At 39.3% G+C, this 18427-nt stretch overlaps 1 protein-coding gene across 1 annotated transcript in view; it reads left to right on the forward strand.

Moving 5' to 3' along the window:
- Positions 1-18427, forward strand: part of LOC126354607 (ATP synthase subunit C lysine N-methyltransferase) — an 86325-nt gene that overhangs the window by 27285 nt on the left and 40613 nt on the right. The window contains exons 2-3 of the mRNA XM_050004362.1: positions 11727-11899; positions 15555-15743. Of these exons, the coding sequence (XP_049860319.1) occupies positions 11727-11899; positions 15555-15743 (362 nt within the window). The remainder of the gene's footprint in view (positions 1-11726; positions 11900-15554; positions 15744-18427) is intronic.

An 18427-nucleotide genomic window follows, 5' to 3' on the forward strand; every position in this document is an offset into this window, starting at 1 on the left:
TGTACATTAATGACCTTGCAAACAATATTTATAGTAAAATCAGGCTTGTTGCAGATGATGCCATATCTATGATGAAGTACTGCCTGAAAGAAGCTGCATAAATATTCAGTCAGATCTTGGCAACTTTCTCTAAATGTTCAGAAATGTAAAATTGTGCACTTCACAAAATGAAAAAAATGTAGTCTTCCGTGACTATAATATCAAGCAACTCATACAAAACTCTGAGTGGTGTATGAAATGGAATGATCACATAGGTTGAGTTATGGATGAAGAAGGTGGTTTATTGATAGAATACTGGGGAAGTGCAATCAGTCTACAAAAGAGACTGCTTAGAAATCACTCATGTGACCAATCCTAGAATATTGCTCAAATGTGTAGGATCCATAGCAGATAGGACTAACAGGAGATATTGAACGTATACAGAGAAGAGGAGCAGAAATGGTCACAGGTTTGTTTAATCCATCGGAGAGTGTCACAGAGATATTGAAGGAACTGAAATGGCAGATTCTTGAAGACAGGCGGAAACTATCCTGAGAAATTCTGTTAACAAAGTTTCAAGAACCAGTTTTAAATGATTACTCTAGTGATAGAGTACCACCCCCTACGCATTGCTCACACAGGGATCTTGAGGATAAGATTAGAATAATTACTCCACACATAGAGGCATTCACACAATCATTCTTCCTGTGCTCCATTTGGAATGGAAGAGGAAGAAACCCTAATAGCTGATACAATGGCACTTACCCTCTGCCACGCACCTCACGGTGATTTGCAGAGTACAGATGTAGATGTAGACTGTCCAGTTTCTTGAACAATTCTCTCTTATTCTACATATCCATGAATGAATAATCTTCTAGGTCAACATCTTGACTGATACACATAAGGCATTAGTTCCTGAGCCTAAGCCTTCCTTGGACTTCAACAATCTGCAGTCTGCCTTCAAATTACCTCTTTTCTTACAATAATTGCAGCTTGTCATTTCTCTTGTCACTTTATTTTAACAATTCTTTGCAAAATGGCTCTCTTTACTACAAGCATGAGGGGTAATTTTTTGCTGCCTGCTTGCACTGGTCAAACTACCTCTACTTGATCAGACTGATTGTTTCTCCCTTTCTCAGTTGGCAATCCTGAAGTTAACTTGTTAAGTGTTTGCTCGTCAAGGAGGACGTTCTCCCATGTTGAACAGAAATGTTTATATTTCTCTGCCTATGGCATTGACATCTTTTTGTCATTTTCTCTGAAGGTAGTTCATCTGCTTGCTTCAATGTAGTATTGACTTCTTCTATTTTCGACATAACTGTACTCACCAAGTCATCACCAAGTAGGAGTGAGAAAAACTTTTGTTGAAATAGGTGAATGCTGACTGGATACTCTTTCTCACAAATGGTATTCAGTTTAGTCCACATGCCAGCTGACATCATACATGAAAGCAGTTGAGCGAGTGGCCCTGCATCCATCTGCATCACAATAAGTTCCTGCATCCTTCTCTAGTCGCGTTTTCTGTTTCTCCTTCAGAGACTCAATAGCTGTGCCTTTTTCTTTGAATATCACTTCCATTTGGAATTCTTACACCACGAAATTGGCCCCTCCAGACAGCTTTTTCTATTGAAGCTGATGGGATGAGCTCATGACAGGAACTATGGTATCTTTATCAGTTTATACAAGTAAAGGAACCAGCTTGCAATTGCATGGAGTTAGAAAAATCATTGATTATTGAATTAAATTGCACTAATGTAATACCATTGATTAGCTGTTACATAGTAAATGGTGAAATTACACTCATGATTATTGATTTCATTTTAGACATTACACTCATCATTGATTTCATTTAGACAAAGGGCATAAAAAATTTGATTAAAAGTAGTGTTTCTTTTGTAACAGTGGAGCAATACAACAGTATAAACACCGGATGGACATCACAGTGTGATGTGAAATTGTAGTTACCTGCTATGCAAGTTGTTTTTCCACGTCTATAACTATTTTTACCATTGCTAGATATCAATTTCAAATCTTCACAATTTATTTTAAACAGCAACTGCTACATCTAAGTTTATGTTCTACAGACCAGCAAGAAATGCATGGCAGATGGTCTTCCTCTTGAACACTTATTTGGGCTTCTTTCTGTTCCATTTGTGTATGGATTGTGAGAAGAATGATTGTTTAAATGTCTCTGTGTGCATTGCAATTAGCCTATTCATGTATATATGGTTGTATATTGCTTATGTCATGCTGGTTTTTGGAACACCTTAAGTAGGCTTTCACGGAATAACTGCTGCATGTCTTTTGTCTGACAGTTTACCATCTCTCTGACATACTCCCATGGCTCAAACAAACCTGTGACCGTACATGCTGCCCTTCATTGTAATGTTCAGTATCCCTGGAAGATAGATGGTAGAACATAGCCATAAAGAAGTTTCAGCTCTGACCCTGTTCAAAACCTGCATAATACCAAATTTTAATCCATTTTCTTCATTTTCTTGTTAGAAAACACTTAACTACACTGTATTTTTTCCTTCCTCTGAGAGCTGGGGGCCATGCCCTTCCCCCCTCCTCCCCTTTCCCCCCCAGGTAGATGTGCCCTTGCTGTTTGATATGGATCCACACACTTGAGTATAATATTCTAGGATGGGTCACACAGTTGTTTTGTAAGGCATCTATTTGTAGACTGAGTGCATTTTTCTACTGTCCAACTGATGAAACAAAGTCTTCCTCCTGCTTTACCTATGACTGAGAGTGTGTTGTTATTCCATTTCATATCTGTACAAATCACTGTACCCGTGTTTTTGTAGGAGTTTACTGATGTCAGTTGTGTTTCATTGATACTGTAGCCATAGGATACTATGCTTTTTAATTTTGTGAAGTGCACAATTTTATATTTCTGAATATTCAAGCCAAGTTGTCAGCCTTTTCACCTCTTTGAAATATTATCAAAATATGTCTGAATAGTTGTGCAGCTTTTTTCAGATAGTACTTTGTTATCAATACCAGCATCATCTGCTGGAAGTCTGAGATTACTACTAATATTTTCTGCAGGATCATTAATGGGCCATATAAGCAACAAGTACCCCAACCATTTCCCTAGGGTACACCTGAGGTTGTTTCAACTTCTATTTATGATATGTAGTGTATCCATTGGTAATTTTTCATTGCGAGGGAAGTTCCTATTGTACCACATTATGGAGTCGACTATGCTCACACTGTAAGCTGCACGTGAAGGGGTATGCCAGATGAACTTCAAGAGTAAAACCTAGAAGGTTTGTTTACCTTGCATCTTATGGCTGTTCTGATGTCCCATTAGTTATCTTCTCCATTGGACACAGATTCTTAGTTGACATATTAACAGAGAGATCTAGGATGGTACTTAGAATCACTAATTCCATCTTGAATGATAAATTCCAAGTCTTTTGATTCAAGAGAAGGGGTGCTATCTCATTTCATTGTTGTAATGAGAAAATAAATATCACACAATAGCTTATTGACAATTGAGAGCCATTAAAGTCAAGAATGCAATGCCTATTCACATTTTTGAACACTGTATCAAATGAAATAATAATCATAGTTTTTCCTCATATTAAATCTTTCATTGTCACTTCAAAGAATGTCTGAGGCATGTGACGAATTTCAAGCAACACACTATACTGTTGGTCATCTGCAACTTATGACTACAGGATACTCCTCATGACTTAACACAATGGCAGAGCCTTTCACTTTAAAGGCTATAGTGGATCACATTGCCCATGTAAACTGTAGTTCATCAGCACTTGGTTGTTACGACTGATGTTCATCAGGTTTCTCTTATTCATCATACTAAGTTTTTAACATGATTATTGTATCACAATTATTAGAAATATGAAATAGTAGTGTAACTTTAGCTTCCAGTAAAGTCCTCTTATGATTTAAGTGACTTAATTATTAATTCTTAAGGTTTAACATTATCCAACTTCCTTTCAGTTTTCATATGGTGTGTTTTTCAGTGTAAATATCATCACAGTGTCTCAATCTTGACTTGACAGACTCATTACCACATCCCTGACTATTGTGCCTGGCCATGTGTCATGCTGGAGCTTGTTATCTATCCCCCATTGAGAACCATACCTTTATCCATTGATGTAACTCAGTGTAAAATAAAATCATGATAACAAATTGGCATAAACAGCACAGACTATCTGTCCAAGATAACATGCTTTGTCGTCTCTACCAAGAAATAGTCAGTCAATTCTTAGATTCCATTTTACATTCAGTGTGATATCGTCAGCATTGGTATGCTATTAAGTTGATTTAGTTTTGGAAGTCAAGATTGCCTTCACCCATGGCTTTCAAGATGTTATGTGACAGAAGTACAAGTTGGATTCCATATCACTGATATTTTCAAATCCTTGTTGGTTGGCTTGTCATTCTGTTCAACATAACTCACCATGTTTGAGCTTAGAATATGTTCTGAGTTTCTATCTCAGATGGCTGTCTAAGATATTTGATGGTATGATGATTGAAATTTTCCTGGCTTTCTGATTGTTCCATAAAAACACAGGAGAACTGCCGTAAGTCAGTAACATCTGGCCACGACATTTCGGCACAAAGTCTTTTGTCCATCTTCAGGTGAGCACAGCTGTAAAAGTACTGGCGAATACACGGTGAGCTCTGCTATTTAAAGCCAAAGGGAGCTGCATTGCGCATGCGCTGTGCATGTACTGTTTAGCGTGCGCGTTCACAATTCCGTGTGCTGCGCCTGGCGCCCTCCGCGGTGAAAACTTGACATTTTGATATCAGATCAATCTTCATCTTTATACCAATAACTACGTTGACTACGAAGTTTCTCTACAACGGGATTCCAAGTGGAATTTAACTGGTAACCACTATCTCAATTGATAAAGAGTCTCACTGTCTGACAATTTTATTTCTATGGATTCATTTATAATTGAACTCTAGAAATTTGATGTTTGAGCCACAATTTTTGTACCATTGTAATTCATAGAGTGGCCAGTAGAAATGCAATGGCCTCATGGTGTGCACCGTCTCCACGAATTTTTACATCATATGAATCCCGTACATTAAAATATTAAGTTCACAATGGAAACTGAAAAAGATGGTTGTTTGCCATTTTTAGATGTTCTGGTATGGCGCAAGAATGATGGCACACTTGGTCATTCAGTGTATAGGAAACTGACCCATACAGATTTGTATCTGCAAGTTACCAGTTGCCACCATTCGGCACAAACAATGGGTGTCCGTAAAACTTTAATCCACTGTGCTCATACTATTTCTGACGTCGACAGTCTTCAAGCAGAACTGAAACACCTGCAAAAAGTATGCCTGATGAATGCCTTTTCAACTAAGCAAGTGAACAGAGCTAAGCAGTCCTACAAACGACGCAACAAGGAAGAAGAAGAGGTCTTCAGGTCAACGGCTTATCTACCTTTTATTGGGAACATCTCGTCACAGATAGGCAGAATATTGAGGAAGCATCAAGTTAGAGTCATCTTTCGCCCTCCTCCTAAAATATCATCACTGAGGGGATCCATTAAGGATGACCTGGACCTACGTAAAGATTCTGTGTGATTACAGCAAGTCATATATAGGGCAGACAACAAGAACGGTGCAGGAACGTATTGTGGAACACCAGCAGCATACTTGCCTTCTCCAACCCACCAAGTCCGCAATTGCTGAACATTGCATTTCTACAGGCCACTCTATGAATTACAATGATACAAAAATTGTGGCTCAAACATCAAATTTCTGAAGTTCAATTATAAATGCATCCGTAGAAATAAAATTGTCAGACAGCAAGACTCTTATCAATCGAGATAGCGGTTATCAGTTAAATTCCACTTGGAATCCCGTTGTAGAGAAACTTTGTAGTCAACATAGTTATCGGTATAAAGATGAAGATCGATCTGATATCGAAATGCCAAGTTTTCACCGCAGATGGCGCCAGGCGCACCGCATGTAGTTGTGAACATGCACGCTAAACAGTACATGCGCAGTGCATGCGTAATGCAGCCCCTTTTGGCTTTAAGTAGCAGAGCTCAGTGCGTATTCGCCAGTACTTTTACAGCTGTACTCACCTGAAGATGGCCAAAAGACTTTGTGCCGAAATATCATGGAGAGATGTTACTAACTTACGGCAGTTCTCCCGTGTTTTTATGGAACTATTTGATGGTAGTTTTATGTATCACTTCTACAGCCCTTCTTATAGATTGGGGACATGAAAAACTGACTGATTAAAACCAATACTGGCATTTTAGTTCTGAATAATTGGTATTTTCTGGTATTTGTTTGGTATTGGTTATAACAGATATTTTATTTTTATTTTTTACTAATAGCTGTGTAAAAAATCAATTATAAATGAATAAGCTGCAACAGCGGTACTAAAAATTTTGGATCCAAAATAAACCTGATTTTTTTAAAAAAAATTATTCATAAAATTTCCATTGCTTTGAAATGTTTGTTATTGTAGAGAATGGGAAAAGAAATCGGTGCTATTTTAATAATAATGCCAACGGAAATGACAACAAACATATGGTGATATTAATTGGTGCTGCATTGCTGAGACAGTAATGTATCTGTTACCTTGTGGTGTGGTCTATTGGATGATACATGTATACAAGCAGATTGCGTGGCTTGCCCATATGGTCTATATTATAGTTTCATGGTGTCGTCGTCAGACATTAGTTGTTTTACAGGGTGGCAAATCACTTGTCTGGAAGTATTATATGAAATGCGTTACCATTTTATTTTAAAATATTAAGAATGGGTGGAGCCACAACAGGTTGTGAAAACTTATAACTTAACAACTCATTCATAGTTTACCATAAAAATTGAAAGTAGCTGATGTGTTGCCTGTGCCTACAAAATATGCCTTCATCTGCTTGTAACCCTTGGAAATGGACAAATTAACATGAAAAATAGAATTCTTTGATTTGTTTTCAGCCTTTAGCACTGACTATTCCTAACACCCAAATGATCCTCAATTAAAACATGATTTTTGAGCAGAATTTCAAAGTATTAGAACCAACAAGAGAATACTATTGTTTTTTTGGTATTCAGCCACTTATCACTTGTCCAGAAAAGCAGCAGATGGTGGACAGGCAAAATTTTCTTTTTATTTGCCTATTTAATTTAGTACTTTGATTGTATTTATCTTGAAACTGAGGGTGTAAAAATTTTTCGGTCATTGTTCGATTTTTACATTGTTACAGGAAATAACAGAAACAAAGAAAACAGTAACTGGTTATTTCAGAAACTGGTTATTTTGTACTGTTTTAACAGTCAGGTTAAACCGGCATTGAGAAAAAACTGATGTAACAAAAAACCAGTTGTTTCAGTGATAAACACCATCCCCTACGGTAGACAGGTGTGACCCGTGTTTTCTTCCGAGTACTCGACGGAGTTTCATGTTGAGGGACATGTAATATATTAAGGTTAAAATAGGGGTTAATGCAGGAGCATATTCTCTATAGAATTTGGAGACTTCCATCAGGCCATGGATCTTTGTTAAATTTTAGCAATTCCAGATGTATCTCAACGTCAGTGACATTAATATCTATATTAATCATCGTTACATCAGTGCAAGAATTAAAATTTGGCAGTATTTCTAGACTTTCTTTTTAATTCTTGAGCAGATGCACCTATGTATAAAGTGTGCCAACCTCAAATAACATTGTCTTGTACCGTTCAATTGCTGCTTTAAAATTGCAAGTCTGTACATATTCCTTTATTACTGCTGCAGCTAACAAACTGCTAAGCTCTGCTGTCATACATCCAAATGAGCAGCAATAATATAAAATAAACAACAAGTTAGATGAGAAAAATGTAGAATCTATGCTAGAAAATAACCTAGATTCCGGGTTAATGGTACAATCCCACAATGAGGCAGCTGTCTGTGAGATAATTAGCAATCAAATAAGCAGTTGGCCATGATCTGATGAAACTGCACTGTTTAATGCTTCAGGTATGTCATTACTGTGGCATAAGACTTGTACACAACATCAGAGTGATATAATGAAAATTTATTTTATTATTGCTTAATTAAACAATGATTTAGATCATATGATATCTGTTTATTTAAACTAAGATTAAACTGTGATTTTGGTAACATAAAGACAGCTATTCTTTACATGTGTGCAATGTACACTGTGTACATAATTCAGCATTAATGTGTCTGCATCTCAACTGTTGTTCCAAATGCTGTCTTCAAAATTTTAGCCCTAGCATCCAACCATCCTCTCAATTACTGCATGTGTCACACAACTTCCACTACCTGCCTCATTTGTTCTCGTAGTTGCTTGTAGGATGTATGCAATTTATAACACTCCCTAGACACTTCTTGCTCTTGGCACTATGGCAGAATCCATTGGATATTTCTTCCTGCCGCCTCACCTCATTCCACATTTTCCATGCATTAAAAAGTACCTTCAACCTTCAGTGCCCATCAATGGCTGATAACATCGTATCCTTTTTCCTTGAGAACAGCACTCCTCTTTCCATGTGCTGAGTCCACAACACCTCCACCCTGATACAGGCAAGGTGGGATCTGAGGAGGGTCCAGAGAAAGGCAGCTCCAAAGGTTACAGGTTCTTTATTGAATCATTTGTACTGGCTGGCCACTGAGTTCTGCTTGGGAGCCTGCTTGTACACCCTAGAATCCTGACACAGTTCTCTGACATGCGCCGGTGGCCTCATTACATAAACTGACAGTGACACTGCCATGCCAGTGGTATGTGTACTCAGTGGTGCTGTGTCTCCTCTGGCCCAAGATGGTATCTAGGCTGCATCATGGTGGGGAAGCCTTCCACAATGAGGCACTCCTCCTGTGATGCCAGATGACGACTGTGTGCACAGTCTCCTGGGCAGGGCTCTGACATACTGCTGAAATAGACCTGGGATGGCCTGCTGCACCATGGCACTAAGTCTGAAATGGACTTAACATATAAAGCTATTGCCCTTGTTTGCCTTCAGCCTTATGACTTGTACTAGAAGGTCCATATGACGACCTCACCTGGCCCAGTCCCTTAGTACTGGTTGAGCTGCGAGGCTGAGAATAATTTTCCTACAAAATATCAATTGCTTTTAGTCAGAAGTGGCATACTTATAGTGCATACATGCCAGTACCTATCATGTATCCTGAAACACTACTGCCACTGCCAGTGTGAACTTCTGCCCTGCTTCCTACTGCATGAGTTCGGGCAGTACTGCTGATTCTTCTAGTTCAGCAAGTTAAACTACGTTGCAACATTGCCTCAGGCTTGTTTGAATTATTATAGTGACATCTCACACATGTCTGCTGTCAGGGTGGATGCAAATCTCTGCACAGACTCACGCTGTTTGATTTGATTTGATGTTTTATTGGTTCAGTTTTATCATACAGCACAAATTGTACAATTGATATTGGACAGGTCAAAGATAAGTTACAATAATACATAGTATTAGCAAAATAGTAGGCAAATTGAAAATAGGTTTCTATTACAATTAATTTTGTTAATGTGTTCAGAAATTTTCTGACAGAATAGAAACAGTGCTTTATTAGAAATGCCTTTAGTTTAGCTTTAAATATTGGATGAGTAGCATTTTTTATTTCCTCTGGTATCTTATTGTGTAGTATTACACCAATGTTAATTATGCTCCTCTGATAGGTGGTTGTTCTGTAATATTTTTGATGTATATTTGATTTCTCTCTGGTACTACAGTTGTGTACATTTTTGTTCTGTAGCAGTTTGACTGTTTTCAGGAGGTAATCCTTAGTGAACAAGATAGTTTCATAAATGAATAAACTTGGAACATTTAGAACACTAAGCTCAGTAAAATGGGATTTACAGGACTCCATCTTTTTAAGAGCTCTTTTTTTTGCATTCTAAAAACCTTACACTGTGAGTTGATTATCCCCAGAAAACGATCTCATATTGGACTACTGAGTGGTACTGTGCATAGTATGCCTGCAGTACTGTTATTTTGCTTGTTGTAGCCTTTAAAATTCTTAGGCCATAGCACACATATGATAATTTTCTAGACAAGTTATTTATATGTGTGTCCCACTTTAAATCTTGCTCAACCCATAGACCCAAAATTTTTGTGAGACTTACATTTTCTATGGGATCATTTTTTAAATGTGATTGGATATACATTTGACTAGTTGGAGGAATTAAATGAAAATTGACACACACATTTTTTTCAGTATTTATAATGAGTTTGTTTTTTTGTGAACCACTCAGAAAGTCTTTTCATAGGACTTTCTGCTGTGGACTGCAAAGTTTCTGGACTGGATCCAGTGAGCAATATGCTGGTGTCATCAACAAATAGGATAGTTTTTGTGGGGCTCATATATTCAACTAAGTCATCCACATAAATCAAGAAGAGTAGTGGACCTAAGATTGAGCCCTGTGGTACACCATATTTTATTGGTAATTTGCTAGAAAGAAAGGAGTTTTTTCTTGTTTTATTCATTTTGTTGAATTCATACTGAAGTGATACTTTCTGCCTGCAGTTTTTTAGGCATGAACACAACCAGCTATGTGCTACACCGCTTACTCCTTGTCTTTCTAACTTTTTGAGCAGAATGTTATAGTCCAGGACATCAAAAGCTTTTGATAGATGTAGAAATTATACCTGCAGCTAATTTATGTTGATCAAGGGATTTTGAAATCCTGTCTAAGAATTCGAAAATTGCTGTCTGTGTAGATTTAGACTTTCTAAAACCATGTTATTGTACTGTAAGAGGTGCATATTTATTTATGAAACTTAAAAGCCTGTCATAGAAGAGTTTTCCTAGACTTTTTGAGAAGGAATTGAACTGTGACACAGATCAGTAGTTTGATTTTTTTTAGAAAAAACATTTTTTTAGCAGTGGTAAGACTTTTGCTATTTTAAAAATATCTGGAAATACACCAGTTTTTAAAGAGAGATTGAAAATTTTTGCCAAGGGTTTTGCTACATAATGATTACATGCTTTTAATATGAAATCAGGTACTTCATCAAGACCACTTGACATTTTATTGCTCAATGATTTAATTTTACTTATAATTTCATTGGGGTTTGTTTCATAAACATACATAGAAGCAGTCGAAATCACTGACTTGCTGGAGAAACTTGGGACTGGTCCTTGACAGTTTACTTGAATGAGTGAAGTGAAGTATTTATTGAATTTTTCCACAACTGAATTAGGGTCTGTGACTTTTGGGCCTTCTAGTGTTAATGATACATTCTTTTTCTTTGGTGCTGAACTACAAGTTTCTTTCTTTATAACCCTCCATGTGGATCTCATTTTGTTAGATGAGTTTTTTATCAAATTGTCATTTCACGTAATTTTGCCTCTTTGACTACTCTACCATAGATTCTTTTGTAGGCTTTTGAATAATCTGCGAACTCTTAGGTTACTCTATATTTCTTACAACAGTACTGCAGAAATCTGTTTTTCTCACTGCCCATACATGGTCAGTGCAGTACATACCCATAAGTATCTGGATGCTAATTTCAGTGTTACTGACTGTTTTTACATAAGGGAGGAGAGGGAGGGGAGGGGAGGGGAGAGAGAGAGAGAGAGAGAGAGAGAGAGAGAGAGAGAGAGAGAGAGAGATTGTACCAAATGTTAGTGTGATTTCCTGATTTGTTAGGTGTGCCTTTCATTCTTCCTGAAACTTATATATAGATTCATGATACTGTGGTAGAATTGCTTTTCACCTGCAAAATGTTAACTGCTGTATCTTTTTAACAAGGACTATAATTTTAAATTACAGGTGGTGCTGCCGTTGCCATAAGTTTGGCTTGTGCCCCTTTTGTGTCACCAGCTCTAAGAAGAATTTGCCTTCCATATGTCCCTGCTACAACAGCACAGGTTCAGAATGTACTAACACTTTTAAGAAAAAGGAAGGGCAATGTCATTGATCTGGGCAGTGGAGACGGCAGAATTGTAAGAATCTAATTATTTTTGGGTTACATATAAAAAGAAACTCTGTGTATTTTGCATAACTTTTTTCTGTGCATGCAAATAAGAACAGGTTATGTAGTAAACATATGATGAAGTAGAACCAAATCTAATAAGTATCCTCATGAAAGAAGGGCCAGGTCATAAAATGTCTGTCTTAGAACTTTAAAGAAGTTACTCCATTAGGAGAACCATGTTAAAGCAGAGACTCAGGACAGAAGTCAGATGTAACTGAGGTTTACAATGGCAGAAGTTCAAACAGTGGAAAATCCAGGATGGAATATAACGAAAAGGACAGTTGCTACTCACCATAAAGTGGAAGTAACAACAAAAAGACTGTCCGAAAGTTAGCTTTCAGCCAGCAAGGCCTTCGCGAAAATAGACAACATACACACAATCATGCAAATGCAACTCTCACACACGTGGCCACAGTCTCTGGTAGCTGGAGCCAGACTTTGGCCAGAGGTCTTGCTGCCAGAGATTGTGGTCATGTGTGCATGAGTTGCATTTGCATAAGTGTGTGCGTGTGCGTGTATTGTCTATTTTTGACAAAGGCCTTGTTGGCCGAAAGCTAACTTTCCAAAAGTCGTTTTGTTATGAGAGAGAGAGAGAGAGCTGATATAACAACAGAGTGAGACTTCAAAAAGTACAGAAGAATTAGAGTAAGATATTAAGATATCACAAAGAACTAAAAAGGAGAATTAGAAGACACTGGTTTTAAATCAAGGTCAGGTGTATGGCATGGGCCAGATATACCTTGAACAGGTAATTCCCTTCTTTGCACTTTGCAGACATTGGCTTTAGGATAGTGTTACAAATGACCCTAATGAAATGATTACCCAGATCCCCGCTTTCTGAAATATATCGAGGAACTACTGTATACAGTTTGTCTTGGTCATTCACTGTAGTTGACTACTTGGCACTAATCTTGCTAGCAGAAAGCTTTACAGTTGACTTACTACATACGTATTATGTCAACAGAAACAATCAATTTTTAAAAATATGATGTAATTGGATAGATAAAAAAAATCTACCCACTGAATGGTGGCAGGAAAACACAAATATAAAGGTACTGAAATCTGCTAGCTCTTGGAGCCAGTAGCTCCTTCTGCCAGGAGAAGGCTTGAAGGGGAAGGAAGAGGTACGAATTAAAAGGCCTTTTGAGGTGTAGGAAATGGGGACAATATGGAAAAGCCAACCAGAACCCTAGGTTACAGGAGACTTACCGGACAGGATGAGAAGGAAAGACTGATTGTTGGTGACTGCAATGCCTGAGACTTGAAAACCTGAGAGCTTGAATGTGGAAGTGATGGCCTGCTTTTGAACTAGACTGGTGGGTTAGTTATGACCAGTACTAGTGGGAGTAAAGTTGTGAGGACGGGTCGTGAGCCCTGCATGGGTAGCTCAGTGTTAAAATTTCATTCTTACTGAGATGGTTGGTGGTATAGTTTGTGTCTTCTTTGGATTAGGGAGTGGGGTTGAGCAGTTTTGTAGTTAGGGAATATACATGAAAGTAGGTTCTTTTCAGGTGTGTAACACAGAAGGATTTGGGGAAAAAGGGGAGGGCCAAACTCATAACCAAATAAATTGTCTTTTGACAAGGCATGGATGCAATTACAGGTATGTATATATTTTGACAGTTAATATTTGTCAGACAGTGCTAGAGGGAAGACAAAACAACATATATGGAATGTGGGTAAACAAGTCAACATGGATGAAATCATGCCTGTAGGGTGAAAATAGTACTGGCAAATTAAAAAATGAAAGACATCGTGTAGTGCAAAGAGAGATGGGGATGGTGTGCTTTAAAGAGCAGCATAGGGGACAAACAAAACTTAACACAAAAATGATTTTAAAAAAGTCAAAAGATTTCACGAATGGATGAAGAGAAAACAGTCGAAGACAAAAAAGAAAGAGTGGGTCATTAGTATAAGAAAGTATAACCGCCACAAACTAAACAGTGTGATGAAATGAAATGATAAACAGAAGGGCACCAATAATGCCTGGAAAATAAACAGAAAAATAATTAAATAAAAGGGGCAGAAATAAATATGGTACCAGGTAAGACAAAGGAAAAACAGTTAAATAGAATGATTTGAAAGTGTGTGATAAAATGCAGGTTTGAAGATGAAAATTGTTCTTGCAATTGCAAAAATAACTGAATGGAGAGAGAAATATGTAGTGACAAGTTATAAGAGCAACTTTTCCTTGAAAGCAACTACCCTCCCGACCTGGTACAGAAACAGATAACCAGAGCCACGTCCTCATCTCCTCAAACCCAGAACCTCTCACAGAAGAACCCCAAAAGTGCCCCACTTGTGACAGGATACTTCCCGGGACTGGATCAGACTCTGAATGTGGCTCTCCAGCAGGGATACGACTTCCTAAAATCCTGTCCCGAAATGAGATCCATCCTTCATGAAATCCTCCCCACTCCACCAAGAGTGTCTTTCCGCCGTCCACCTAACCTTCGTAACCTCTTGGTTCATCCCTATGAAATCCCCAAAGCACCTTCCCTACCCTCTGGCTCCTACCCTTGCAACCACTCCTGGTGTAAAACCTGTCCTATGCACCCTCCCACCACCACCTACTCCAGTCCTGTAACCCGGAAGGTGTACACGATCAAAGGCAGAGCCACGTGTGAAAGCACCCAAGTGATTTACCAACTGACCTGCCTACACTGTGACGCTTTCTATGTGGGAATGACCAGCAACAAACTGTCCATTCGCATGAATGGACATAGGCAGACAGTGTTTGTTGGTAATGAGGATCACCCTGTGGCTAAACATGCCTTGGTGCACAGCCAGCACATCTTGACACAGTGTTACACCGTCCGAGTTATCTGGATACTTCCCACCAACACCAACCTATCCGAACTCCGGAGATGGGAACTTGCCCTTCAATATATCCTCTCTTCTCATTATCCACCAGGCCTCAATCTCCGCTAATTTCAAGTTGCCGCCACTCATACCTCACCTGTCATTCAACATCATCTTTGCCTCCACACTTCCGCCTTGACTTACATCTCTGCCCATACTCTTTGCCTTTAAATATGTCTGCTTGTGTCTGTGTATGTATGGATGGATATGCGTATGTGTGTGTGTGTGTGTGCGCGAGTATATACCTATCCTTTTTTCCCCCTAAGGTAAATCTTTCCGCTCCCGGGATTGGAATGACTCCTTACCCTCTCCCTTAAAACCCACATCCTTTCATCTTTCCTTTTCCTTCCCTCTTTCCTGACGAAGCAGCCGCCAGTTGCAAAAGCTCGAAATTCTGTGTGTGTGTTTGTGTGTTTTATTCATTGTGCGTATCTACCGGCACTTTCCCGCCAAATTTATGTTCATATATATTTTAGTACCTGCTGCCCTCTCTCTCTTCTCTCTCTCTCTCTCTCTCTCTCTCTCTCTCTCTCTCTCTCTCTCTCTCTCTCTCTCTCTCTTTTTCATGGCAAAGAAAAAGTTTTAAAAGTTATGAAAAATATAGATTCCTTATCACTTTTGTGCATTAGCACTACTCCAGTCACTACTTTTTCAGCAGATCAGAAACAGACATTCATCTTCCACCACCTGTATGCTTTTTCGTTTCTATAATATTCTGTTAAAAATTAATTAATGTGTGATTTTGTTCTGAACTTTTACAGGTATTTGCTGCTGCAGCAGCTGGGTTTGAAGCACATGGTGTGGAACTGAATCCATGGTTGGTAACATATTCAAGATTGAAGGCTGCTTCTTTAGGTCTTAATAAAAGAACAAAATTCTATCGTAGAGATCTTTGGAAGTTCAGCATTCATGGATACAAGAATATTGTAGTATTTGGAGTAGAAGAGATGGTAGGTCCGTCTTGCAGTTTCCTTAAACTACAGTGTTCAAGTAGAGTTTGGAAACCTTCTTTTGTTTGTTTTAATGCTTTGGAGATGAGCAACATAATTCCCATGTCGCACAGATTATACTGCAAAGAGAAGAGCAGCGTAGGACCTATATCAGCCTTGTCTCACTGTTGTAAATGGATTCCATCATTTGTCTTACATCTGTTATTTGTATAAATATTCTCTACAATGCTTGTATGGCCGCAAAAAACACGGATGGCAGCACTTGTTACTTGTATTGGTGGGAAATGAATACAGACAACATTGTGTTTTACTTGCTTTGCAATATTTGTGTTCTCCATATTGCCACACACCACACCTCATCAGGTCACATGCAGTGCAAAGGGTATTGATTGTTGTCTATTACATGCTTTGTACTTATTTTCAAGGTGGTCTTATAGTACAGCTCTTAAACGAAGAAAAGGGCTACCTGATGATCTAATTGCCCATAAGCTCAAAGAACATGAACTTTCATTTCACACAGGAGACCGTTTGCTCAGAAGAAACAACGCAGGTGATGATTGATTTCTTTTGGAGGAGGGTGTTGACAAGAACAACCTATATCTCTAATCTTAGAAAACAAATTTTTGAGGCAATCCTGTTTCAGCAGTCCTTTTAAAATGTACATGATTCCATGTGACACATGGCCAGAATGAAGGCCAAATAAAGAATTAATTGATTTTAACAGTCCTTTTAGGAACAGCAGTAGTTGATTTCTGTTGCCAACCTGCATTTTTTCACAGCAAGAATACATTTTGTCAAGGATAATTTTCTAGAGCTGCTTGTTAGTTCTGTAAGAGCTTGCTAATGCCTTTTTGTTGATCATTCCATGAGAATTCAGAATGTCAAAAGAGTCATTAATGAGCTGAAAGAATCTGCCATTTCCTCTTCTTCAGGCAACAGATAACGAATTGCTTGAGCACTTTTATTTGAAAACAGTTGCAAGGCTGAATATACGTGTTGCCACTCTCTACCTGTGATGCTCAGATGAAACTGTGACAGTTTGGGACACATTTCATTTCTGTGTTATCCGCTGGGTTAAAATAGGCCCTAGGTATCCCTGCCTGTCATATGAGGTGACTAAAAGGAGTCTCACTTTTCGGCCCTATACATTCAAGTCCCATTTTATGATTTGACCTGCCATTTTCAAAATTCTACAGAAGTGCAGGCCATATGGAGAAGGACGCCTTACGTGGTGCATGAGTTATCCATAGTGCCCTCTTGTCATGGCTTTGCATCTCCACCTGCAATTCAACTATTTGGGCGAGGACACGTTTTCGGGGTATGTTATTTTCTTCCATTGTCTGCTGTCTTTTTTCACCCCCATGACAGCATTGGTTTTCTCTGCATCCAATATCCAGCATGGTAGCCAGTCTATTGTCATGGGGCCATCAGTACCCATTTGGTGGTAGCCCCCTGACAACACAGGGGTCACACTGATGATGCCTGAGCTGTAAACTCTCCACATATGCCAAGGAGTAGATGTCTGTCTTCCTGGGACATCAGGACTCCCAGCAATGGCCATCATGCCAGGTGGCCTTTGCTGTGGCTGGGTGGTGCCCATGGGGAGAGCCCCTGATCAGAGAGGGTGGTGTCAGGGCGGATTACCTGCAATGAAGTGGACTAGGTCATCTCTTGCTGGTGACTGTATGGTGCCAGCAGTCTCTGAAAGGGCAAGATCAAGTATAGTGCTGACAGATAGGACTCTATTAAATTGTTTCCCTCCCTCGCTACACCATGGGAGGAACGTAGGGCTATAGAAAGAAGAGAGCCATATTTGTCTCAGTATTTAGTCTGTAGCAGAATGGACAAGGACTCTTTTCTACCTATGAAGCCTCTTGAGGATAAGTTTGGGGAAGTGACAGCGCTGTCCAAGATGAGAAGTGGTGCAGTCTTGATTCAGACAACATCCCCAGCCCAATCCCAGATGTTACTCGCTTGTGACCAGCTGGGTGATATGCCTGTTTCCATGTTTCCATCACTCCCCATAAAAGCCCCAACATGGCCCAGGGGATTAATTTCCATCGTGACCTTCTCTTGCAGTCTGATGTCGAGCTCCGCGTCAGTCTAGAATGGCAGGGTGTTTATTTCATCCGGTGCATTTACAGGGGACCCAAAGACAACAGGGTTGCTATCAGTGCCTTCATCTTGGCCTTTGAGTTTGATTCATTGCTTGAAAAAATTCAGGAATATGTCTTCCCGCTGCACTTCCAGCGCCACATGTCAAGACTGTGGACATCCACTGCATCCAGACACTCCCTGTGCACCTCCTCCCACTTGTATCAGCTGCGGAGAGCAGCACTCCCCCTACTCACCTGACTGCACAGTACTCCAAAAGGAGTGGAGAATCATGGAGTACTAGACCATGGACCAGTTGACGTACCAAAAGGCTAAATGTAAATTCGTACCAAGAGGCTAAATGTAAATTTGACCGATTACACCCCGTTTGGTTGACATCCTCATATGCTGCAGTTACATTACCATCGCTATCACCACACTTTGTGCCACAAATAGTGGGCGCTCTTCGCCTCCAGAATACATCTGCCCTCTTGGTGGTAGGGGGGAAAATCTCCACCTACTTTGGGAGCAAGCGCCCCCCCCCCCCCAAACGCCGGGGACATTGGTCCCCTCTCCCCAGCTGGAGAAGC

Source organism: Schistocerca gregaria, chromosome 3, assembly GCF_023897955.1.
Source record: "Schistocerca gregaria isolate iqSchGreg1 chromosome 3, iqSchGreg1.2, whole genome shotgun sequence".
Lineage (NCBI taxonomy): Eukaryota > Metazoa > Arthropoda > Insecta > Orthoptera > Acrididae > Schistocerca > Schistocerca gregaria.